This window comes from Castanea sativa, chromosome 3, assembly GCF_040712315.1.
Source record: "Castanea sativa cultivar Marrone di Chiusa Pesio chromosome 3, ASM4071231v1".
Lineage (NCBI taxonomy): Eukaryota > Viridiplantae > Streptophyta > Magnoliopsida > Fagales > Fagaceae > Castanea > Castanea sativa.
The window spans coordinates 15973032-15998789 of record NC_134015.1 but is presented as its reverse complement, the minus strand read 5'-3'; the positions used below and the strand labels follow the sequence as shown (position 1 = coordinate 15998789).

Sequence of the window (25758 nt, the reverse complement as noted above, 5' to 3'; positions counted from 1 at the left end):
TAAAAAGTACTAAAAAACAATTTACCATGAAAAAGAAATGATACAATACTATAAAAAGACACCAAGTACATAACAACAAATTACCATTTAACCCACATACCTAATGTAAATTGCATCAAGTAGAGATCACCAACAAGCTGAGGAAGCTCACATACTAACATATGCGCTAATTATGTGAAATCCCACATGCATAGTTCACAACAATTAACCATTACAACAAAAACAGCTTCAAAGTAAAAGTGTTCAATCTGAATAAGGCAAATACAACCAAAAGTCCAAGAATCGTCTATGCACACACATAAAGTCCTTAAAAGCTAAGAAACTAAGTGATTCACATCCAAATCACAATAATCAAGCATAAAAATGAAAATAAGAAGTCTCCATTAATTTTCCGGGCTCGTGAGCATAGCGCTCCATCCACCTCCTCCTCCTATGTTTTGGCTTGCCCATGAACATCACTCGTCCTTTTTTTTTTTTTTTTTTTGCAAAACCTCAATAAAGATGTTAAAATATAGGTGTCATCATCAAGATTATTGTGCTGGCTTGCTGCACCTCTAGCCAAGGCCCCTCCTAAGGGAGCAAGGATCGCCACCAATAGTAGACTGCCGCCTGCAATATGGTCAAAGCTACCCATTAGATTTGCCCGTTTTCTTGCCTTAAACCGTTCTCCTTGCCAACACAGTGTACTCCTTGAAGAGCAATGGTCATGTCACTAGCCCTATCCTCTTTTTTGGCAACCTTCTTCCCTTGCCAGGAGGCTCCGAATGGGACGTTTGTCCGCATGTTGGGATTTGCTTTGCAGCAAGTGGATCATCTTGTGGGGTTATGCCCTCCATGCTCAGGACTTGTAGCAGCATCATCGATACCCAACTGGGTACTGAATGAGCCTCATTGGCAATTTCCTCCTCTAGGGCATGCTCTGGCCATCACCATCTGGGGCTCATGTATTTGAGTGAAATTTGATAGGCACCGGTTGACCAGCATTAGAAGCAAACAGCTGCCATAGTTTGTCATAGCTAGGACATCCACTCTTCCTGTAATGCCATTTGCTTTAGGATTAGCCTGAAATGACAAGATATACATCAATATCATCTTAGTGAACAAATTTTGAGTACCCACCTTGCTGATTGAACAATTCTCCCAGTGAGACCTAAGAGAAAATTTACGAGGACCTACAAAGAGTGCACTTAGTGAACAAAGTTTAAAGATCAGCCATTTTGAAGGTTAATGAATTCCATTTCTTATTCCAATATTTATATGGTTAGTAAAGAAACAAGTTAACATTTACAATCATCATAGTTTCTCAAAGTCAGGCAATAGAACTCAGTATCATCAAATCATGTTCAACAAAAGCATTATGCCCTATACTTAAAATGTTCATTTGCTCTAAGTCCTCTGCACCAGTCAATTTAAACATAATAAAAGGAGAGAGATACATCAGGGAGGAGGAATTCTTGTTTCTTCTTAGATAAGAGTTAAATCCACTAAGATAATAATAAAAAGAAAATAAAAAAGAAAAGAAAAAGAGATAAGTTCCCTTCAATTTTTGAGAGTGAAGATAATCAGCTGGGGGGGGTTTTTTTTTTTTTAACATTTTTTAAAGTATTCCCTATCAAAACTCTGTTCCTATGTTCAAGTAGTGAGCCACTCTTTTGACTTCTAGAGATAGGGGTACTTGTTACTGGTGTGTTCAAGGTTTGATATCTTATTTGTTGTAGATGATGAAAGAATCTCTAAAGGTAAGAAAATAAATTAAACAAAATGGCAGTTTGATATAAACAAATGGCAATTTTAGTTTCATCAATTAAATAGAGAAGTAGGTTGTCACATAAATTTCATACCACAAGAAAGAAAGAAAGACCCACTTCAATAAAACACAGATAATGAAAAGAAAGACCTAGGTGTAGATCAATAAAAAGAAAAGAAAGATTCTGGAGATGAGTCCATGGAGAAAAACCCACTTCAACACACTCACTAATATCCCATGGGCAAAAATCAATAAAACAGAAATTATACCACAATGCCCAGGAATGGTCTGATGTGGTACAATGGTCATTTGGACAATGGAAAGGGAGATAGAGATATACACATTGCACTTGGGAGAAAAAGTCATAGAAATGCCTTCAAATGGTTTTTGCAAACGGACAAAAGAAATGACTTCAAAACCTACTTTAGTTCAAGACCTAGGTGCATGAGAGAATGACACTTCTAAACCCACTTCGTGCTTCGGTTTGGATTGCTGGAGGCCAAAATTTGATGGAGTAATGAAATGTGAGAGAAAACGGAGAAGAGGGAAGTGAGAAAGGAGGGAAAAATTTTGGCTAAAATATTTTGAGGGAAGTGAGAAAGAGAAATGGTCTTTCGCTCTTTCAATTTGTAACGTTGTAATATCAAAAAGCTTTGAACTGACATGACAACACACAAGCCATGAGTCCTACAGAGTCAGAAAATTTACATTGTGCCATTGAGTTACTTATTCTCAGTTCTTTTTTAATTTTTTTCTTTAATTTTAATCTTGAACCTTGATTTTTTATGTTAAGATATTGGTTTTTTGTTTTTTATGTTGATGATTTGTAGTTTGGGGTATTTTAAAATTTTAATTACATCCACTTCTAACTTTGCTATAGGAACCTAGGATAACTTACATGTCCTCCTTTGTGAATTAGGAATTGTCTGTATATATAAAGGCTAAAAAGAGAATATGTTAAAGGACAAATTACTAATATATACCCTACCTATTTGATATTCATCTATTAGGTGCAATAAAAAATTTTGGTCATGCTTAGGTTAAAGACGCCACAGGACTCAAGATGGCAGCATTACCTCTTACCCAGGTTTTACTTTTGAGTTTTAAGATAAAAAAAAAAGGTGCAATACAAATTTTTTCAAATTAAGTCAGGGGAGAAAATACATTGAGAAGACTAAATACATAGTTAATATAATAGAGTAGATAAAACATCATTTCATTTTTTTCCTTTCTCTCTCTCTCCTCTCTCTCTATTCTCTTCTCCTCCTTTTTTGTTTTCTGATGAGGAGAGATGAAATATCACTTAGTATCCGTTTGGAAACACGTCCACGTCCTTGTGTTTCACATGTTTTCCCATCTCCTTTTTTTTTGGAGAAGCCTTAAGAGTTTCATGTGATTAGTGCAGTTGGCCAGTGGTACCGGTTCGTGCACTGTCCATAAGCGGGACCCACAAACCTCTTTTTTTTAGCAAAACTTTCATTAAAAATTAGCTTACCATCGAACACTATTCACACATTTAAAAATTATTTTGTGATAAGTGTTTCCAAGCTTTAAGTTTTCAGGAAAATCACAGTGAGTATGAATGGTTGAGAACCCACTCTTAATTTAAAAGCTTACACCAATGAAGTTCTCAACTTCATTATGCTATATTAATCATTTATTCTTGCATTATTATTTATCTAATTAAAGTAGAGATTTCACTACTTAACCACATCATGCTCACATAAAAATTACAGACAATCACCCGCCAAATAAACTCCTTTTGGTTTACGAGATATGGACCATGACTATTGCCACTACACACTTTCAATTTCCTGGAGCTCTTGAGAGAGAAGGTAGAAGAAAAACTGAAAAACTCCAAGCAGTAATTTCTGGCGACAGAGACTAAAAACACCGGCACTGGAAAACACAATAAATAATGCCTTATATCTCAGCGCGCTAATGTTGTATAAAAATTTAAACACAAATTTTTGAGTATTTTAAACACACTTACACACATTTTCACCCACACGTATATCAAAAATACCCAAACAAGCATTACTCAAACTCATATCTACTAAACACCCCCCTTAAACTTTTTTACTGCTGTCATTTTTAAACCAACAAGCTCAAACCGTGTTATTTCATCCATGAACTCTTGTTTTCCACAAAGTTCTTACTAGGTAAAACGATAACAATAGAACAAATGGCACTGTGGGTACCTTTTTCTAACAACGAATCCAAGTGTACACTTCTAGCTTTTACCTTTTGTCTTATCTAGCAATAATAAACTATTTTCAGAGAGGACAAGTACTCTTTATTAACTGTGAAATCATGTGTTCTATGATGAGCAAAAACACATTTTTTTTCCTTTCCAGGACCAAGACTTTTGTGACACTAATAATTTGGCTTCCACTATATTGTAGTCGCATAATCAACATGACCTACAAATGCAATTGCAATTTAACCCAAATAAGTAATATCTTTTACCCGTCACAGAATGGTATCTTTGACATAGTGTATCAATGAAGATTATCATTTGTGACTTCTTACTTAACCTCTTTAAGAGCCAATCTCTATTACTAACACAAACAAAAAAAAAGGAAAAAAAGAAAACAAGAACTTTGATCGATTAGTGTTCAAGGTGACTACTATATACTTGAAATACAAGCATTTATTCAAAGAAAAACAAAAAGGAATATGAAAAGCTTTTCGTTAATTTCTTCTCCCGTGTGTGAATTCCTAGCCTTAATTTTTTTTTTTTTTTTTCAAGTATGAACATAAAAAGGTGTAGGAGTGATGAACGTGGCAATTCTACTTGACTGGACGTAACCATACATAGCAGCTTGACCGCTGGATTTGTGACCTTATTGGAATACAGGAGGACCGCGTTTATGAGCTATAGCTTCCCACTCTATCTTGGACCTTACACTGAATGCATCCTTGTGCATCACCCAAGACCACTAAACCACACTCACACCGAGTTGAAATACTAGCCACATGGATTTGCTCTCTCAGCAAACCAAACATTTAAAAAAATTCTCCCTTTGAAAATCAGTGACATCATTACTCATGATTTTGCCATGAACCTTTTTAACGTAAACTTTGCAGTTTGTCACTGTAATTTGAAAAACACAAATTGACCTAACAAGCTAATGAAGGGAATTTTTTTTTTTACTACAAGGTAACAACTTAAGTATTGTTAGCTTTCCCAAAAAAATCTCAAAAATATAATTGAATTGAAATTAAATATCATTAAAAAAACTAATATTGTTCTGTGCTTCATTAATAGATCAGAAATATAAGTTTAAATTTAATTGGAGAATTTAATGTATTAATTAGATTTAAAAATATATACACTAAGTTATTCACTTACTTTAAAATAAACACTGAACTTGCAAACTAACGTGACAAATGTGATTGGTATTCACATAGATGTATAATAAATGATCTTTTAAACTATTTTGTCTTGTATTTTATAATCAACACCTCAAATTATAAACTAATGTAGTAAAATTTGCAAAACCCTTTAACATTGTTATCTTTGACTTATACCAAATAAAAACAGAAGGAAATAAAGTGAATAACCAAAAGCTTAATTTTGTTGCTTTTCTCTCTTCTGCTGTGTCCGAACTTCCTAAGCATCAATGGCTTTACTTTCTCAGCAACCTAAACATTTCTTTTACCTCTTTTAAGCATCAGTGACATCATTTTTTACTTATTCATCAAATAATTGACCTTAATTTAGCTGCAGTAAGAGCTATTGTTAAATGATAGGAGTTAACTCGTGTGTGTTTATATTAAATGATGATAAAAGTTGGATAGATCATATACGAAAACCAAATATTAAAAATTGTGCACCTTATTAAATGGTAAAACATGTATCATTGTCTTAGAAAGTAATTAATGTGACCAAATTACAAACTCAGACTATCAAATGAGTCAACCCTTTATAAGCCCCTAATTACTGTATATATTAACTTTGTGATTTTGATGCTTCTGTTTCCTTTTATTTGCCAAGATTCAAACCTGGCTTGTCTGTAATTTTTAGCCTTATATCACTCGCAATTAGGGGTGTGCGGTGTGTTGCAATTTTGGGTCTTTTTAGTCTCCGCACTTTTGTGGTGCGTTAACTAAAACCATAATTGCAGCGCACCTTATTTTTGCAGGTTACACATGCCGGTGCGATGTGGTGTACCTGCGGTTTAGAGTTTGAGTTAATGATCACATAACCGCACCACACCTCATTTTTGCAGCCACATGTATCATGCAATGTATAAGATGCGATTTGAACGGCTTGAAATCGGTATATTTTTCAGGAATTTTCAGGGTTTTTCCTACCCGCCTTGAAAAAACTAATTTTTCCTTTTATTTTGAGCCAAGTTTTAAACTATTAAGCTAGTTTTTCCTTTATTTTGGGCTGACTTTTCTAGTCAGACACTTGCTAGGGTTATCAAATTATTATTTTTTTGAAAACTAGGGTTATTAAAAATATTAATAATATATTTAATATTAAAATTAAATAAATATATTAATATATAGAGTAGGTTGCGGTGCGATGTGGTTTGTGCGGTCTTCTTTTATGCACCTGTTAGGCTTAATCCCTGCCGTAGTGTGGTTTATGCTATCTACATTGCAGGCAATTTCAGCGCCAGCTTTTGCAGTCTTATGGTTAGCTTTGGCTACACACCTCTAATTGACAATAAAGCCAAAGCCACATTTGACATTTGATTATTGTTTTCTTCTTGTGTTTTGACAAATGGATCAACTATTAGTGAACGGGAAACTCATTAAATGGTAATTTCTTTGTTTGCAATCATTTTGCTTTTTTTTTTTTTTTTTTTTTCATTTTTATTAGTTACAACTAGGGAGGGAAGGTCTGAACCCAGGCTAAGATGGCTTCAAAAAAGCACTTAAAAAAATGCTATAGTTATCTTTAACTCTTAAGCAAAAGAAAAAAGAAATGGAACAAGACTGCAAGTTCCATTTGCTGAGATTTTCTAGAATTTTTCTCAGAGAGAGAAAACTATATATTTTTACATTGTAGTTATACAGAATTGTTTACTTTCTTTGAAAGTGGCAAAATATTAGTCACATTTTTGCCAATAATATAAACTTTAGATGGTACTATTGTCCACCTCAAACTTTATACAATCAATGCCATTTATAGAAATACTTCAGCTTACTAAAATTCAAAAGCTAAATGAATCTCTTTAATGTTGTGCTTGAATTAGCTTATTGCTTTATTGATTTATTTTATTAAAAATAAACTAAATTAAATTATAAGTTGTATCTATATAAAAAAAAACAGATGTCAACAAATTGTATCTAATACTTTTTGTACTTACAACATTTGGATGATTTTGTGAAACAGTTTATGCTTTTTAGATGCGGATTATAAGATGCGTACAATAGGAATTATTATTCAAATAAGACTGACAATATTAATTACTCAAACTCCCACTATTTTTTTTGGATTTTTTTTTCATGTGTACTACTCTATATAAGAATAAATTCACACTAAAGAGGACACTAATTGTATATGTCATTCACCACCTAATCCTTAAATGGATACTTATGGAGTGAAAGTGATATTTGCCTTATTTGGGCATTGGTACATCCTCTCTCTTTCTCTCTCTCTCTCTCTCTCTCAGCTTAAGTGATATTGTTTTTAATTCTACTTATAACGACTTTCCTTTACAAAGAAACCAGGTTCAAATTTTCTTCTCCATTATTGTAATTTTCATTTATAGAAAAACAAATATTAAATAGTTACTCGTAAATCATTTTTTTTTTTTTTTTTTTTGAGAATCAAGTAAACCATTTTATTACATACCATTCATTCTTAATCAAAATAAAACCAAAGTCCCATAAATAAATAAATAAAATCAAAGTAACAAGTTTATGACGCCTGTTGAAACTAGTAAAATATCTTGTCACCCTCAACTAACAGACTCTAAGATTTAATCTCAAATAAAAGAGGGTTTGTTTGATTGGAGATTTCTAGTATTGTTGTTTAAAATGACGTAAAACTTTGGTTTAAAAAGTTTTATGAAAATACATGTTTATAGGATTCATAAAGCAAAAAATGTATTTGGTACCATATATGTTTCAAATAATATGTTTCAGTGTGTGAAAAAACATAAATGTATGTTTAAAGAATGAAGCTTTATGTGTTATCTAATCAAGTGAGCTCCATATTTTTCAACATATATATAAAAGTGCCATTGAGCAACGTTGTTTGAAATTTGAAAACTGATAAGAGAAGTTTTTCAAATTCAGCATTTAAACATCTTAAAATGAGTAATGTAATTCAAACACTTCTAAAAAAATACTATTACCAAATGTGTTGTGTTTTTTTAAACAACAGTTTTCTATATTTAACACTAAAAACTATAGTTTTTAATCAATCACATACCAAGCAGACCTAGAGTTATTGCTGATTTGTTATTTTCACATGAAACTACTGTATTTTTTTGCTCTCAAACAGATAAGTTGTATGTTACAATTTTTCCTAGTAAAGGTGAAAAAAAATGAAAGAGTAGAGATTGACCAATATTAAGGGGCCATGTGGCAACATTCCCCCCATGGCCTCCTTTTTTTCATTTTGCAATAAAGCCTAGGTGGACAAGAGGAGGACTGAGAGTTTATCGCATTTTTCTCTTCTCTTCTCACTCCCCTTCTTTTCTTTTTCTTCCCCCCATTTCTCTCTCCCTCTCTCTCTCTCTCCCTCCCAAATCAGAATCCACACAAACGCACACAGACACGAAAAAAATAGGAGAGAGAGAGACAACTGGAAATACAGAGCTTAATATTACAGCTATAATATACTATTTCTTATTACATCTCAACACTAATTCTCTCTCTCTCTCTCTAAAAACCCTAATTTGGGGTCCATGAGGTGGTGGATACCATAGATCTCAGAGACTTCGAATCTCTGAAACCCTCCCCCAACAAAAGCGACACCGTATTGAAAAGGTTAAAGCAGTAGCAATGGGGACGGAGCTAGGGCAACAAACGGTGTAGATCTCGGGGGTGGTGGGCCGAGAGGCGGAGGACTCCTTCATAGCCCTAAAGGAGCTGGTGGAGAAGGAGAAGGAGAAGTCTCAGTCGCTGTTGTTGTCGTCTTCGACATCGACGTCGACGTCGTCGTCGTCGTCTTCCAGCGAAGCTTCGCAGCAGCTGGATACGGAGAGGAAGATCAATTTGCTCAAGTACATCGTCAAAACCCAGCAGCGCATGCTCCGCCTCAACGTCCTCGCCAAATGGTGCCAACAGGTTCTGAAAGTTTGTTCCTTTTGTTAGAGAATGTCCAATTTTTTTTGGATTTAGTTCCTTCTATTGAGGAAATTTGGGTTTTTTTTTTTTTGGTTGTTGGTGTTTTTGGGTGATTGGTTTTGGGGTTGAATTAGTTGTTTTAACTGAATCTGAAGTTTTTTTTTTTTTTTTTTTTTTCATTGGTTGGTGGAATTAGAAACAAAGAGATTTTGAAATTTTGGATTTTTTTTTTTTGTGTGGGTGTATTGGTTTTAGTGACAAATTTTTATGAATTTCTTGTTTATTTGTGTTGGGGTTGAATTAGTTGGATTTGGGTTTGGGGGAGGAATGTGAAATTTGGTGTTTTTCTTTATTTTTTTATATTGGGTTTGGATTGGTTCTTTTTTAAAAAAGGTGATTTTATTTTGGGTGGTTTAATTGGATTTGGGTTTTTTTTATTTATTTATTTGGTTGATGAGGAAGTGGAGGAGGAGCAGAGAGAATGTGAAATTTGGTGTTTTGTTGCTGAAAGGGTTGTGAATGTTTGATTTCATGGCCAATTGGGTTTGAGGGCTTTTTGAACTTTGGGATAGTTTGAGTCTGGTTGAATTGCATTGATTCTGTAAGAGAATGTGACTTTTGGGTGGTTTTGATTGGAACAAGCGTTGCTTATCTTCCAGAAGAAGAATTCAAAAGAAAAGAGAATTGCTAAAACTACTGTCTTTTGGACCTGGATGGGTTGCGAATGTTTGCTTTGGTGGCAAATTAGGGTCGAGGGTTTATGAATTTTAGGATAATTGAGGATATGCTTAAATTTAGGTCAATCTTTAAGAGACTGTGACTTGGCATGGTTTAATTTTATTTTGAAATGGTTGCTGAGAAGTGGAGTAAATGCAAAGAAAATTGTGTTTTGGACTCAGCCAAGTTGTGGGTTTTGGTTAGTGAAAAATCAGTGTTGGAAGAGTTATTTGTTTAGGCTAATTTGGGTTGTGGTTTAATCAGATTTTCTATATATTTGGTTGCTGAGAAGTAGAAAGAAATGGAAGTTTGGGCTTTTATTGTTGATTTGGGAAGGGTGTTTCATTAAGTTGCTCAATAGGGTGACTTATCAAAAAAAAAAAAAAGTAGCTCAATAGGGTGCAATTTTATGAATTTAGGTTATATTCAATCTTATGTTAACCAATTAGGGTTGGAGATTCCTTAATTTTGGCTAATTTTTTTTTTTTTAACTTTATTTTTTATAAACAAAATGTGAAATTGGGTGGTTCAATTGGATTTGCCATTTCTTTCATTGCTGCAGAATATGAAGGAACTGATAGAAATGGGAGTTTAGGTTTCTCTATTGATGCATTGGATCCATTGGCTCAATTAGGTCAATTTGATTGAGTTTATGCTTGCAAAATATGTGACTTTTATTTGGATAATGTAAGTTTAATTGGGTTTTGGGTTTTATGCTTGGAAGGTTTAGTAGGATTTGACTTAAAGGCCAATCAGGTTAAATTATGTGGACTTTGATAATTTAAATGAATTTTGTTTGGAAAATGTAATTTTTTCTGTCTTTTAGCCTCTAATTAGGTTAAGAATATGTGAATTTAGGTTCTTTTGTTAAATGCATGTTTTAAATATGTCAATTTTCAATATTTTAATTAACTATTTCTTTTTTTGGAAAATGTGAATTTAGGTTGCATGTTGGGGTTTTCAACCAAGACTATTTCTGAGTTTGTCTCAAGTAGCCAGCTAGGTTAAAAAATAATAGCAAATTCAGTTCAGTTTTATCAGTTGACTTTAACTACTCAAATGTACATTTTCAGCTTAAATTCGTTATACTTGCTTTAAGCCATCAACTTTTTAATTGTTGAGAAAATGGATAACATTTGTTTTTTGAACTCAGTTCACTTGCACTTCTCAAATTAGCGATGGGTTTAGTATTTATTTTGGAAAGTGATTAACCAATGATGTTTCATTGATGTTTTAAGTGGATAGAATTTTCTTCTCCGGTTGGTTGTTAAGAATGGAGGAAAATGAACAAATATATGAAGTTTTGAATTCTACTTTTTTAGTTGTTTTGGTTGAAAAAACTTCATTTGTTCACATTCTTTATTTCTATAGAATTACAGATATTTAAAAGAGAGGTTATACAAGTTTTTAAATGCATTTTCTTTTTCGTGTGTCTGGCCTACTCTGCAGGTTCCTTTGATACAGTACTGTCAGCAACTTGGATCCACACTATCAAGTCATGATACATGTTTCACCCAAGCTGCAGATTCATTGTTTTTCATGCATGAGGGGCTACAGCAAGCTCGTGCTCCTGTCTATGATGTGCCTTCTGCTATAGAAGTCCTCCTTACAGGGACTTATGAGCGTTTACCAAAATGTATAGAGAACGTGGGTATTCAGAGCACATTAACTGAGGATCAGCAAAAGCCAGCTTTGAAGAAGTTGGACACGCTTGTGCGGTCTAAATTACTTGAAGTTTCACTGCCAAAAGAAATTTCTGAGGTAAAAGTTTCTGATGGCACTGCACTGCTTCGTGTAGATGGGGAATTTAAGGTTTTAGTTACGCTTGGTTACCGAGGACATCTATCAATGTGGAGGATATTACATTTGGAACTGCTGGTTGGTGAGAGAAGTGGACTTGTGAAGCTGGAGGAATTGCGACGGCATGCTCTTGGAGATGATCTAGAGCGTAGAATGGCTGCAGCAGAAAACCCATTTATAACATTATATACAGTTCTCCATGAGCTTTGTGTGGCACTTGTCATGGATACTGTCATAAGGCAAGTACAAGCTCTTCGACAAGGAAGGTGGAAAGATGCAATTCGATTTGAGCTCATATCTGATGGTAGTACAGGTCATGGAGGGAGTGCTGGTTCCACACAATTGAATCCAGACGGAGAAGCTGATTCATCTGGTCTCCGAACACCTGGATTAAAAGTTTTATACTGGTTAGATTTTGATAAGAACTCTGGGACATCTGACTCAGGATCATGTCCATTTATTAAAATTGAGCCAGGACCAGATCTGCACATAAAGTGTCTTCATAGCACATTTGTTATAGATCCATTAACTGGGAAGGAGGCAGAATTTTCTCTTGACCAAAGTTGCATTGATGTTGAGAAGTTGCTACTAAGAGCTATATGTTGTAATAGGTATACTCGTTTGCTTGAAATTCAGAAAGAGCTGGGGAAAAATCTGCAGATTTGCCGAGTGGTAGGTGATGTTGTCCTTCAGTCACACTTGGAAGAACCTGATATTGACTATAGAAAGGTCAGTTGACTTTTATTATGGAATCATTGCTCATGTTTTGAAGTTTCTCATTTGGCTGAATGCCATGTGCCTTGTATTGTTTCAAATCTGTTGAGATTGTTTTCTTGTTTGTAAATGAAACATTTGCATGGTATCTCTTATGTGTTTGCAGAAGATGGTTTTGTACCAGGAAAATTCCATCATGGATCTTTCATTTATTTGTCTTTGTTCCTATACTGTTGTCAGGAGTCTATTTCTTCTTTTTCATGCATTTTCTCTCTAGAGCTCATGAGCTTTCCTTTTGTTTTTTGTTTTTAAAGGGATGAATCTCCTGAAATTGATTTTGTTTTATTTGAATTTCTGTCTGCAGAAGGACAATAAGTCTGGCACTAGGGATTATGAGGGGCAGGAAGTATTACGTGTTCGTGCCTATGGCTCATCTTTCTTTACCCTTGGAATTAATATAAGGTATCCTCTACCCATACAACTATAGTGACCTTCTATGTTTTCTTATATTGACATCAGTTTAATTTGGGGCTAACTTGGTCTGCAACATGATAAAAGCTTTATTATTTTGGTTGAGAAAATGAAGGAAAACTGTCCTCACAGTTAAAATTGATTTGGCTAGGCATTACAAAAGAAAAGATATTGAAAAATTTTCATGGATTCTTTTTCCTTTTCCTATTCCTTTTAAAATAGTCATCCGTTTCATAGGAAAAAAGTGAAGAAACAAAAGCAAACACAATTGTCCCTTCTGAATTGTACTTTGTGGTGCTTCAGGATACAATTTCATCATTTTCTGTAGAATATCTAAGTGTTCGTGTCTTGTAGGAATGGTCGCTTTCTCCTTCAGTCATCCCGGAATATTCTTGAACCTTCAGTATTGACAGAATGTGAAGAAGCTTTGAACCAAGGAAGCATGACTGCAGCTGAGGTTTTCATAAGCTTGAGAAGCAAAAGTACTCTGCATTTATTTGCATCTATTGGCAGGTTTTTAGGCCTTGAGGTAAATGTTTGTTCTTTTTTGCTTTCTGTTGAAGAAGAAAAGGAATCAGTAATTATACATACCACCAGCTTCATATATGCGTACACAGTCTTTCCTATTCAATAAAGATTATTACTTTTTAATTTTTTTTATTTAAAAAAAAACTTACGGGTTCAATTTATATCCTTTAAGGTTGTATAATTTGGTTCTTGCAGGTATATGAGCAAGGTTTTGCTGCAGTTAAAGTACCCAAGAACATTGGGAATGGTTCATCTATGTTGCTAATGGGGTTTCCAGACTGTGGGAGCTCATATTTTCTGTTGATGTTACTTGATAAGGATTTTAAACCCCTGTTTAAGTTGTTAGAGACTCAGCAAGATCCATCTGGAAAAGCCCATTCTTTTAATGACCTAAATAATGTGATGCGTATAAAGAATATTGATGTTGGCCAGATGCAGATGCTTGAAGATGAAATGAATTTGAGCCTCCTTGACTTGGGGAAAACGACATTCCTTTCTGCCTAGTGCAGGAGGTCCTAATCAGACTTCTGAACTTGGTCTTCTTTCTGATATTGGTCTTGAGAGTTCTATGCAGCTTGCAGAGTGTCCTCCTTCTAGTTTTTCATCTGTTGTTGATGAGGTGTTTGAACTTGAGAAAGGGTCATCTGTGCCTCCATTCTCTGTTCAGAATCTCTCTTCATCGTACAACACATCTCCTGCTTCTCATTTTGGCTCTGCTCCAATGAATCTTCATAGTATAAAAGCTGGAACCCCTTCTCCTAAGTGGGAGGGAGGTATGCAGATATCACAGATTAATAATGTTGCAAAAGTTTCGAGTATGGCAACTCATTATAATGGATCTTTGTATTCATCGGGCAATTTGAAGGGCCCTGTGCAGTCCAATTCAGTTGGTTCACTATCTTCTGTCGCAGGAAGGAGTGCAACTTTAAAAAAGCTATCAGCCTCAAAGTCTGAGCAGGATTTGGCTTCACTTAGATCTCCACATTCGGTTGAGGCCACAACGGATGAAGATCAGCTCAGATTGCTAAATGATACTTCAAAGGATTCAGTGTATGGGAGTCGCTCAGTTCGACTATTATCTCCTTCCCGAACCGCTGGCCCTCGAATGCCTGTGCCAGGTGCAAAACCTAATGGACTTAGAAGTTCACCTACCAGGCCTCTAACTGGATCTTTCAGAGTTGCTGGATCGAGTTCATGTACTACAACTCCCGTATGTAAGATTCCTTCTCCGTGTTTATCTACATTAAGTTGGGATATATACCTTTTTTTTTCTCTCTCTCTGTCTGTCTCTCTCTCTCTCTCTCTCCCGGTTCAGTTCTACTGTTTAGATATCAATGTTTGACTAGAGATTGGCCTTGTTTCAGCCCATACGCCAGAACCTGCAATTTGTCAAAGTCCTAGTCAAGATGTTTCCAAGCATGATAAAAATCCTCGAAAGCGTATGGTTTCAGATATTTTGAGTTCAATTCCATCGCTTCAAGGTCTCGAAGAAAATACAGGATTTTATAAGAGAAGGAAAATCTCGGAGCCCACTCATTCTCAACAGCCTTCATCTCAGGCACTTTTATCAACAGAGATGGTTGCTAAAAGTGAAGGATATAGCTATGGGAATCTTATAGCTGAAGCAAATAAAGGCAATGTGCCTTCCAGCATTTATGTTTCAGCTCTGCTTCAAGTGGTCAGACACTGTTCACTCTGTATCAAGCATGCCAGACTGACTAGCCAGATGGAGGCACTAGAGATCCCTTATGTTGAAGAGGTGGGGTTAAGAAATGCATCCTCCAACATCTGGTTCCGGCTTCCATTTGCTAGAGGTGACTCATGGCAACACATTTGCTTGCGGCTTGGCAGACCCGGAAGCATGCATTGGGACGTCAAAATAAATGATCAGCACTTCAGGGATTTATGGGAGCTTCAGAAAGGAAGCAGTAGTACACCATGGGGTTCTGGCGTTCGCATAGCCAATACATCTGATATCGATTCACATATTCGATATGATCCAGATGGTGTTGTTCTGAGTTATCAATCGGTTGAGGCTGACAGTATAAAGAAGTTGGTGGCTGATATCCGAAGGCTCTCTAATGCAAGAATGTTTGCCCTTGGCATGCGGAAACTCCTTGGAGTAAGAGCAGATGAGAAACCAGAAGAGTGCAGTGCAAACTCTGATGTTAAAACACCAGTTGGAGCCAAATGTGCTCTTGAGACAGCTGATAAGTTGTCAGAGCAGATGAGAAGGGCATTTAGAATCGAGGCAGTGGGACTAATGAGCTTGTGGTTTAGTTTTGGTTCAGGTGTTCTTGCTCGCTTTGTTGTTGAGTGGGAATCAGGTAAAGAGGGTTGCACAATGCATGTTTCTCCTGACCAACTTTGGCCGCATACAAAGGTTTGTTCAATTTTATTTAACTGTGTATCACTTTTTCTTTTTTCTTTAAATTCTTTTATTTTCCTTTTCTTTTTTTTGGGGGGGGGGGGGTCAGAGGGGGCAGGTGCCCGCCCGTGCATGGGGGGGGGGGGGCTGGGGATCAGAAAGTGGTGTGAATAATTTCCTTATCCTTTTGGGATCAATCTAGAGTTGAATTTGTGCTTCATATGCACTCTGCATTGTGCTGGCTTTTATGCCTGTATCTGGCCTAGTCTTTTCTCTACTGTAGCATGTTTAAGTCTTTTTTTGCCCTTTTGCTTTCTTCACTCCTCCTTATGTTTATACATCAGAACTTTTTTCAGCTTGCACCCTTTCCAGAAAATTTCATTATCAAGGACAGTGCAACCATGTTTTCATGGAATTTCAGAAATGGATTTATGTTATGTGCCAGCGTTGTTATTTAGAACAGTAAATCCTGTGAAATGTCAAGATGTTTTGTGCAAGATTATCTTTTTTCCTTTAATTCCTAGTACTTTTATATTTGTGTTTATTATTGACAATAAGATATGTAGCTCTTCCCCCACCCCACAAAAAAAAAATGCAAAATTTTCCTGTGAATTTATATATGAAGCCTTTTTTTTTTTGGTGTGTATATGAAGCCTTTTCTGTTCTGTACAGTTTCTGGAAGATTTCATAAATGGAGCTGAAGTTGCATCACTTTTGGACTGCATTCGCCTCACTACAGGGCCCTTGCATGCTCTTTCAGGTGCAACTCGACCAGCACGAGCTGGTCCTGTTCCAGGGGTCCCTGGGGTAGCTTTCCCAAAACAGCCAGGGTACATAACATCTCCAGGTCTCTTGCCTGGCAGTTCGACAACAAATGTTAGTCAGGCTACCTCTGTTCCTCCAGGGAACCCAACTCCATCTTCAGCTACAGGTCCTCCCAATCACAGCCTTCATGGAGCCCCAATGTTAAATGCTGCTGGGCGTGGTGGCCCAGGCATTGTTCCAAGCTCTTTGTTGCCTATTGATGTCTCAGTTGTGCTACGTGGTCCTTACTGGATACGAATCATATATCGTAAGCACTTTGCGGTTGACATGCGCTGCTTTGCTGGAGATCAGGTGTGGTTGCAACCGGCAACACCGGCGAAGGGGGGCTCTGCGGCTGGAGGGTCATTGCCATGTCCACAGTTTCGCCCTTTTATTATGGAGCATGTTGCCCAAGAGCTCAATTGTTTAGATCCTAATTTCGCCAGTACGCAACAGATGGCTGGGCTAGCAAATTCAAATGGTCAAAACCCAAGTACAGTTGCTCAATTGTCTGCTGCCAATGGAAACCGAGTTAACCTCCCTAGTTCTGCTGCAATGTCTAGGGCAGCAAACCAAGTAGCTGGTATAAACCGTGTGGGAAATGCTCTAGGACCTTCAAATTTAGCTGTTATGGGCTCTGGAGTGGCTTTACGTAGATCCCCAGGCACAAGTGTCCCTGCACATCTGCGAGGTGAACTGAATACTGCCATTATTGGTCTCGGGGATGATGGAGGGTATGGAGGTGGTTGGGTTCCTCTGGTTGCACTAAAGAAGGTTCTAAGAGGTATACTCAAGTACCTTGGAGTGCTATGGCTCTTTGCCCAGCTACCAAATCTTTTGAAAGAGATCCTAGGATCAATTTTGAAAGACAATGAAGGTGCACTTCTAAATTTGGACCAGGAGCAGCCTGCCTTGCGCTTCTTTGTAGGGTAAGATAGTTTCCTGTTTGTTTTGGCTGTTTCTGTTCACATCTTAAAAACCTTCCTTTTTCTACGTTTTGTTTCTCCTTATGTTATTTAGAGAATGGTGCCCATGATCTTACATGGTGTGCTCTGCGAATTAGGGGTGTTTGGTACATGCACTTAAAAACATGTGTTTTGTTGTTTGAAAACATGTGTGGAATTATGTATAGGTGGAAAAGTGTGTGGAAACACGTGTAATGTTGTTTAAAAACTGAAAACATGTGTTTAAGTGGGTGCACCAAACGGGGCCTTAGTTTCAATTTCTTCATATTATCATTGATGACATCAAAATGAAAGCACAGATGTGCGTGTGATTACTAACTAGTGGAATTCTTAAATTGGGCTTTTTAAGATGGAACATCAATGGGTTTATAAAAAATGGGAAGATTAAAAGATTTATGGCTGTAATGTAAGGATGTGGCTTCTTATACCATTAGGAGTTTAGGATGTAGCCTCCCCATTTATGGCTTAATGTCAAATCTCTTGGCATGATGATTCTATAGTGTTGAGATGTGGATAGTTTGTTTGTTGATCTGCACATGGTTGGCCCTGGAACATTTAGGACATAGATCATTGTTCTCTAGGCCATATCATGTGTAGATCTGTTGAAACTTGACACTACTCAACTTGAAAAATGTTTAAACATTCTTTTAGTGGATTTATTTATCAATTCCAGTTTTCTCCTCACAAATTTCACCATGTTGTGTGTGTCAATTTTCTGATATATGGATGTAAAACTTTTTTACAAGACACCTTCTCCATCGGTATTGAGATACCTGATCTACTCTGTTTTTGTTTGTTTGTATTATACAACTTCTTGTATGTAGTTGTTAGTTGTTACCCTCAAATTCATAATTGTATCTTGATCCCCACCCTTTTTGGTTGTTTTTGAATTGATTGCTTGGACCTTGTCCACACTTCACTTCTGTTGTTGGCAATTTGAGGTGTTAAAGCCATGAATTAGAAAAAAGAAAATTCTTGAAAGCTTGTGTTCTCATAAGTTGTTGCATTGTATAAGGGAATGGAAGCCCTCTAATGCTGCTTGGATAATGTAGAAATATAATTGCTAATTCCTTGCTCATCTTACATTCTCAAGTCATATGATTCCTAAATCTGATTGCATGCCTTTTTGCAGGGGCTATGTATTTGCTGTAAGTGTCCATAGAGTTCAACTTCTTCTTCAAGTCCTCAGTGTGAAGCGCTTCCACCATCATCAACAGCAGCAACAACAACAGCAGCCAAACTCTGCTGCTGCACAGGAGGAACTTACTCAATCTGAAATTAGTGAGATATGTGACTACTTCAGCCGTCGTGTTGCATCGGAGCCATATGATGCTTCACGTGTTGCCTCATTCATTACTCTTCTCACCTTACCCATATCAATTCTAAGAGAATTCTTGAAATTAATAGCATGGAAAAAAGGATTAGCCCAGGTACAAGGTGGAGACTTAGCCCCTGCGCAGAAACCACGTATTGAATTATGTCTTGAAAATCACACAGGGTTGAGTACGGAAGAAAACTCTGAGAACTCATCTGTAGCGAAAAGCAATATCCATTATGATCGGCCCCATAATTCTGTTGATTTTGCTCTCACTGTTGTTCTGGATCCTGCACACATACCTCACATAAATGCCGCTGGTGGTGCTGCCTGGTTGCCCTACTGTGTTTCTGTTAGGTTAAGATATTCATTTGGAGAAAACCAGAATGTGTCTTTTCTTGGTATGGAAGGAAGCCATGGAGGCCGAGCTTGCTGGTTCCGTGTTGATGACTGGGAGAAATGTAGACTGAGGGTGGCTCGAGCTGTGGAGGTTAATGGATCTTCAACAGCAGATGTTAGTCAAGGTAGATTGAGAATAGTTGCAGATAGTGTGCAAAGAACACTGCATTCGTTCCTTCAAGGGTTAAGGGATGGTGGTGGGGTTACAGCAAGCTCTGGGTCAACGTGATTAATTGGCACACTGTCAGTAGCAATATATGGTTCTGAAATATTGGTATTTGCCAGCGAGTCTCTTGGGGGTCCTGTATAGATATGTCATGGAATGTGCTTTCTTCTATTCTTAAGTAATGCAATTGAGTCGATGGAGGGGACTTGCAGTAATGGGTGAATAGAGTCTGGGTAAAACGTGATTAAAGATGTTTGAATGATGAACTCACAGAGCTTGCAGGCGGGGGGAGATTGACAGAGCTGACTTAGACCTATCATAAGTAGGGCGGATGATGTTTTTGGACGTAGATCATCTGATAATTAGGGTGTAAAATGTTTTTGAAGATTAGTATATTTTATAATTGGTAACATAATTTTGGGGCAGTGGTTTTTCCTTGTACAGGTCACACTAGACATATTAGATACGAACTTTGTAAAAAATTTGTTTCAGCTGGAGTTGTATACCCCTATGGGACACTTTTAAGGATGCTCATTTTCTCTAAAAGCAATTCAAGGATAATTAACCTCTGATTACAATTTCAGTCAAGGACTTCATTGTGGACTTTAGAGTCCTTGTTAGCAAAAAAGTTAAAACCTAAGATGCCTTTACTCAGTGTTCTACCTCGACTAGAAAATCCATCAAATCTGACTTTAAGACTTGTACTGTATTGTAGGAGAATGATTTTTATAATATATATACAAGGGTGTGAACTTGTTCACTTTCTCAACGTTGTGGAGTGCCAAAAGCACTGAATGAAATATTGGTTAGGGAAATGATCAATGTAAGGAGAAATGTGATCATGTTCACTATAAAAACCAAATTGCAGTATATAAGGATCCTAGGTAACGTTTGCCTTGATGGGTTTTGATATCCTTCAATCTTTTTAATCGAGAATTTTCTTCAATATCGTTTGGAAGAAATCCTTTCAAATTGTTAGGTGGCAGTTCAAAAGATTTACTTGTAATCCATTTAATAATCATACGATTTACTTAATAATTAGTAATGGATTTCAGATGCACTCTTAAGAAAGACACTGACAACAGAAACCTTTCAACTTAGCAAATATTAACGTATTTACACCCTTCAGCCTCTCAACATTGCTCTTTATGCTCAAAGCTGGCCTAGCTAGCTTGCCAAGTAGTTAGGTTGAGCCACACCTGAAATGAACGAAAAGAAGCATCATTAATTCATATAACAAGTTCTTAGCAAATAATAAAACAATAACAAAAACTATAGCAAGTATATTTTAGTCATTCATTGGGTAATTGGGTTCATTACTTGGAAGCCATACCACAGCATCATACATAGACCAATGATGGCTCAAAAGGCCTTCCTTCAAAAAATGGGGGTAGAAGTAAGGTCATGAATTATGCGCATATAAAACAAAATAAATATGGGTGTACATGCGCATGTGTACAATGGAAGTATGAAACTATTTGAAAAATTGGTATTAAGGGAACTATAAGAAACTTCTGATTCATGTCAGCAGTCATCGGCCTGTGGGTTGACTAGCACTTCCTGCCTCTCCCCAAAAGGAGGGAGGTTCAATAGTTCTTGGTGATCAGCCCATGGCCTTCGATTCGGGGATACAATTGTATTGTAATCCCCACCCCAAAGAGAGTACGTTGGAAATTTTAGAAAAGCATGCAACTATGCATATCACATGATTTTGCCTTCATATCTAGCCATCCACTGGCGCAGGAGAACAATTAGTGTGTATATCATATATAATGGTTGCTCAACCATTTTCTGCCCATAAGGCACAAATAGTCCAAATCTGAGCATTATAACATTCAGTTACAAAGCATTTATTTTGGGTAAGAAGACCTAACAAAACTGTAACTACATAGAAATTCATTGTTTAAAAGAACACCTGACCATGAGCAGTCAAAAGACGAATAAGTGATACCAAAATATGAGTCACATAGCATTCAAGACTACCTTCACTCATACACAGGAAAATGAGTCTCCCTGAGGACTGTCAGCATGGAAACCATCTGCTAGTGCCATAATATGCTGCATTAGGTTTGTCAAACCTGTTGCCTACTCTGTGTACTTCCCTCCAGCTTAGACTGACATGTTCACCATCCCAACAAATGCAATAATATAAAATGGAAATACAGTGATGAACAAACAGCAATGCTAAGCCAGTAAATATTTTTTGGCTAGGCTCTATATGAAATTATATGCAAAACAAATGCCCACTAGGAAAATTCCTTGAAGAGAATTAGTAAGACGCACAGTAAAGAGAAAATACTAGAAGAACAGCATACAAGAAGTTAATTTCACATAACCAGCAAACTAAAAATATTCCATATCTGCATCACTGTCGTCAAAGTAAAAAAGCAAGTGTCAGGCCTCAAAAGGAAATCAACATAGGTCTATAGTAACATTTGCAAGAAGAATGAAAAATAAGGGCTGGAGGTCATTTCACTTTTCATGCAATTCAATATGGACTGAATCTCTTCCCATCTTGGATGCTGCTTATCTGCAGCCACAAAATCATGAAAAGCTCCATCAATAACCACACTGCTGCGACCAGCAGTCTTCTTTACTCCCCTCCTTTCCATGTGTTCCCTAATCTTGTCTGAACAACTCCATCTTCCCCAGGTAGAATATATGTTGGACAACAAAACATATCCACCTGGTTCCTCAGGTTCTAACTTTAGTAACTCTCTCAAAGCTCTCTCTGCAAGTTCCATGTTTCCATGAGCTCTACAAGCACCCACAATTGATCCCCATATGGATCGACTTGGTTTCATTGGCATGTTGTCAACCACTTCTTCTGCTTCAGCCAGCCTCCCTGATCGTGCATATAGATCCACCAAACACCCATAATGCTCGATTCCAGGTTCAATACAATATTTTTCCTTCATGCTATTGAATATTTTGATCCCTTCATCCACAAGTCCACTATGACTGCAAGCAGTAAGAATTGCAACAAAAGTCACATTATTCGGCATTACATCCCCTTGCATCTCAGAGAATAATTCAAGAGCTTTGCTTCCATAACCATGGAATGCAAATCCGGTAATCATGGTAGTCCATACATTAACATCCTTTTTGGTTAGCCCCCTGAAAACCATGAAAGCTATTTCAATACTCCCACACTTGCAGTACATGTCTATTAATGCTGAACCCAAAAACGCATCTACTTTCATCTGCATCCTAACCACCCGGCTGTGTATCAATTTCCCTTGGTCCAGTCCTCCTATTTCTGCTGCAGCATGGACCAAGATTGCCATTGTGACATTGTCAGGCATAACATTAGTTACAACCATGCTGCTGAATAAACTCATCACCATCATATAGTCACCCTTCTGGGAATAGCCAGAAATTAAAGAATTCCAAGAAAAAAGATTCCTCCTAGGCATTTGATCGAAAAAAGTGTGGGCAAGGTCCAATTCCCCAACCTTGGCATATCCTGCAATCATGGTGTTCCATGAAATGGTATCCTTTTTCACTAAAGCATAAAATATTCTTTGAGCAAACTCCAATTTCTTGCATTTGACGTACATATCAAGTAGAGCATTGCCCAAGATCAAATTTGAAGAACTATTGGACTTCCTCTGCTCAATCCATGCATGAACAGACTTCCCCAATTTTGCATTTCCTAGCTGCCCACAAGACACAAGAAGACCTACAATAGTAAAGTCATCAGGTTCAAGACCTGAGACCAACATTTCACGAAATAGTTCTAGTGCTTCTAAACTGCATCCCCTTTTAGCATAACCAACAATCATAACATTAAATGAGACAGCATCTAATACAGGCATATGCTGGAACACCTGATGTGCAAGCCCCTCAAGTCCATTCTCCAAATACATTTTGATCAGGGAGTTTTGCAGATAACCATAAGACAACAAACCCAACACAACAGCATGACAGTGGATCTGTTTTACTTCTAATATACATTTGGAGGCTTGGAGCAGGTAAAGCAGAGTGTGTTTATCTGGGTATATACCTGACTGGAGCATTGAATTATAGATAGCAAATGACTGATTCGTCAAGAACGATAAGGCGTTGATCATGGTGTTGTAAATGTAGAGATTTGGATGTGGAGTATAATTGTTGAAAAGGAGGAGGGCCATGTCTAGATTTTCAGGATGTGAGATTGCTGAGTATAAGAGGAGCCTGCTCATGGAAAATGTTTGCCCAATGAGATTGGTCCTCATCATCTGGCCCAATATCTGCTTGAAATGATCCCTTATGCAACATTTCTCAAGCAAAATAAGGGTAGGGTGATTGAGTTCAAGTGATACAGTTGGATCCCAGTTGATCCGGGTGTTTGAAGATGAACTAAGAAAGCGAATACCTCGGCCACACCGATGCATAAATAAGCATTCAGCGAATACTAAAAAGCTCTATATGTGCTGGGAACAGAATAGTTTTGTTTTATATTCAAAATAGTATAAAATATCACCCTTTGTTTTTTGGATCAATTGCTAAAATATAGCAGTGTTGACTATTACAAATAAATTTTTCTACAATGATGACCATATTTCTATCAACATGAAAATTTTTTTGGGACCAAATGGAAAGCAATCATGCAGATTGTAGAGTCCCCAGCTTTAAAATGACCAATAATATCTTTAATACTGAAATTGTCACCACCTAAATAGCCAGAAGAGCATACTTTTTCTCTATGACCCTGAAGAGCTCCATTTATTCAGCCACTTTCACTTCCTTGTTGAAGCTTTAAAGGTTAAAAGTCTGCACGTTAATACAATGCACATAGCTTTCTCAATTCTCAGGAACCCATCCTCGTGCTTGAGATGAAAACATCAGAGCTCCACCATGAACAGTAAAAATGCTCACTACAATCTGATATGAAAAATCAATTTGAAAAGGAAGCGGAAATCATTTCTGACCCCAGGACCATATTGGGTATCAAAACGGTTGGTTAATGAATACCAACTAAGAAATCCAACTTTAAATATGCATTGAAGGCTTCTCCCACTTTAACATGAGTTATTACATTTTTTCAAAACGGTTTTCCCATCAAACACAAACTATGCAGAATGCTTGCATAACATGAACAGGTGTACACAGACATTCTATAGAAATCATTGTACATTGCTCCATTTTAAAGCACCCAAACAGAATCCTATCAAATTCACACACAAAATCTGATTTCAGCTGTAGCTTCAAGAATTTTGACAAATTCTCTAATTCTACATGTTCTAATTAAAACAATCCTGATCCACACCCATTTCCCAGTAGAAATCACATCAGGGTCCCCAAAACCTACATTCCCAGAATTTCAATGAACATACATTTATAATGATAATTACTTATCTGGTCTAAAACAAAAACAGTATCTTTAATTCTGTAAAACTTAAATACAGTATCAAGCTAATGTAACCAAGAAATGATATTAAACCCCCAATCATAAGTCACCACCACATAAGCATTATACTAAGTGTAGAAAAATCCTTGTTTCATCAAATAAATTGTACTATTAAACTTTTAAAGAAATGGATTAGCTGCAAAATCAAAGGGAAAGTATGATCAAACTCAAATGCTAAGAAATTATACCAAATTCGAGCTCAAACATAAGCACATGCTTTCTATGAAAAGAGAGGAAAAAGAAAGAAAGAAAGAAAGTAAAACTTACCAATTGATACTGAACTGTGTGAAAGAAGAATAATGATCAAAGCCTTATAATTTCAATAAGGGTTTAGATTATCTTGAAAAGAGGAATAAAGATCAAAACCCTAGATCCAACGGAGAAAGCCCTAAAATTTCGAGAGAGTCGGGTCTAACTATTCTGATTGGGTTGGGTTTCCCATTTTGGGCTGAACTGAATCACGTTATTAGATCCAACGGATGGCCCAGCTGATTATCTTATTCTTTGTTTTTTAAAATAGATATTCTAATCTTTAGCTCATATATACACTTCTTCTCCACACACACAAAAAAAAAAAAAAACCCCTCATATATTCACTTCTTTTAAAGTTTATTTTATCTAGATATAATTGTATTTTGAACCAATGAGGTTAGAAAGAAAGACTAAAAACTTTTGAAGAGATTGATGAGACACTTAGTGTTTGTTTGAGAACAATTTATCTAACTTTATGTTGAAAATTTTTTGTTAAAAAATGTGCTAAAGTATATCTGTACTTGAACAAAGTGAAAAAAAAGTTAGGCTTTAAAAAATTATACATGAAAGTTAAAAGATGAGTAAATAAACTCAAGCCAAATGGACACTTATGCCATGTCGTAATTTGCATAATATATATTTTATAAAGGGTTGGAAGTGTAAATTTTTTAATTATTTTTTATTTTATATAATTAGTTATAACAATGGGATGGGAGATAGATGATTTGAACTTTGAATGTGTCTATCAAAAACATTAAAAATAAAAATCAATTTAGCTACAAGGTTCTTGGTGAAGTGTATATCCTATTGATCTTATAGAATTACCATATTGTAATGACATCTTATAAATTATATGATAACCA

At 36.4% G+C, this 25758-nt stretch overlaps 2 protein-coding genes and 1 long non-coding RNA gene across 3 annotated transcripts; 1 reads left to right on the top strand and 2 right to left on the bottom strand.

Annotated features, from left to right (window-relative positions):
* Positions 1-8375: 8375 nt before the first annotated feature.
* On the top strand, positions 8376-19834 carry LOC142629311 (mediator of RNA polymerase II transcription subunit 14-like). Its single transcript, XM_075803271.1, is given in 9 exon segments — positions 8376-9004; positions 11171-12250; positions 12600-12697; positions 13061-13235; positions 13430-13708; positions 13710-14448; positions 14599-15617; positions 16275-17335; positions 18504-19834. Coding segments are annotated over 9 exon segments (5547 nt in total). The 5' UTR covers positions 8376-8719; the 3' UTR covers positions 19315-19834.
* Positions 19835-20990: 1156 nt separating this feature from the next.
* LOC142629314 (uncharacterized) lies at positions 20991-24068 on the bottom strand. Its single transcript, XR_012843036.1, has 2 exons — positions 23930-24068; positions 20991-21365 (listed from the first exon to the last, which is right to left on the bottom strand). It is a non-coding gene; the product is annotated as an uncharacterized LOC142629314 (long non-coding RNA).
* On the bottom strand, positions 21586-23931 carry LOC142629312 (pentatricopeptide repeat-containing protein At3g04750, mitochondrial-like). The gene has a single exon (XM_075803272.1). The coding sequence runs from the start codon at positions 23625-23627 to the stop codon at positions 21675-21677; it is 1953 nt and encodes a 650-aa protein (XP_075659387.1). The 5' UTR covers positions 23628-23931; the 3' UTR covers positions 21586-21674.
* Positions 24069-25758: the final 1690 nt, after the last annotated feature.

Coding starts and splice junctions, on each gene's coding strand:
- LOC142629312 (XM_075803272.1), bottom strand. CDS start 23,627: ATGCATCGGTGTGGCCGAGGTATTCGCTTTCTTAGTTCATCTTCAAAC.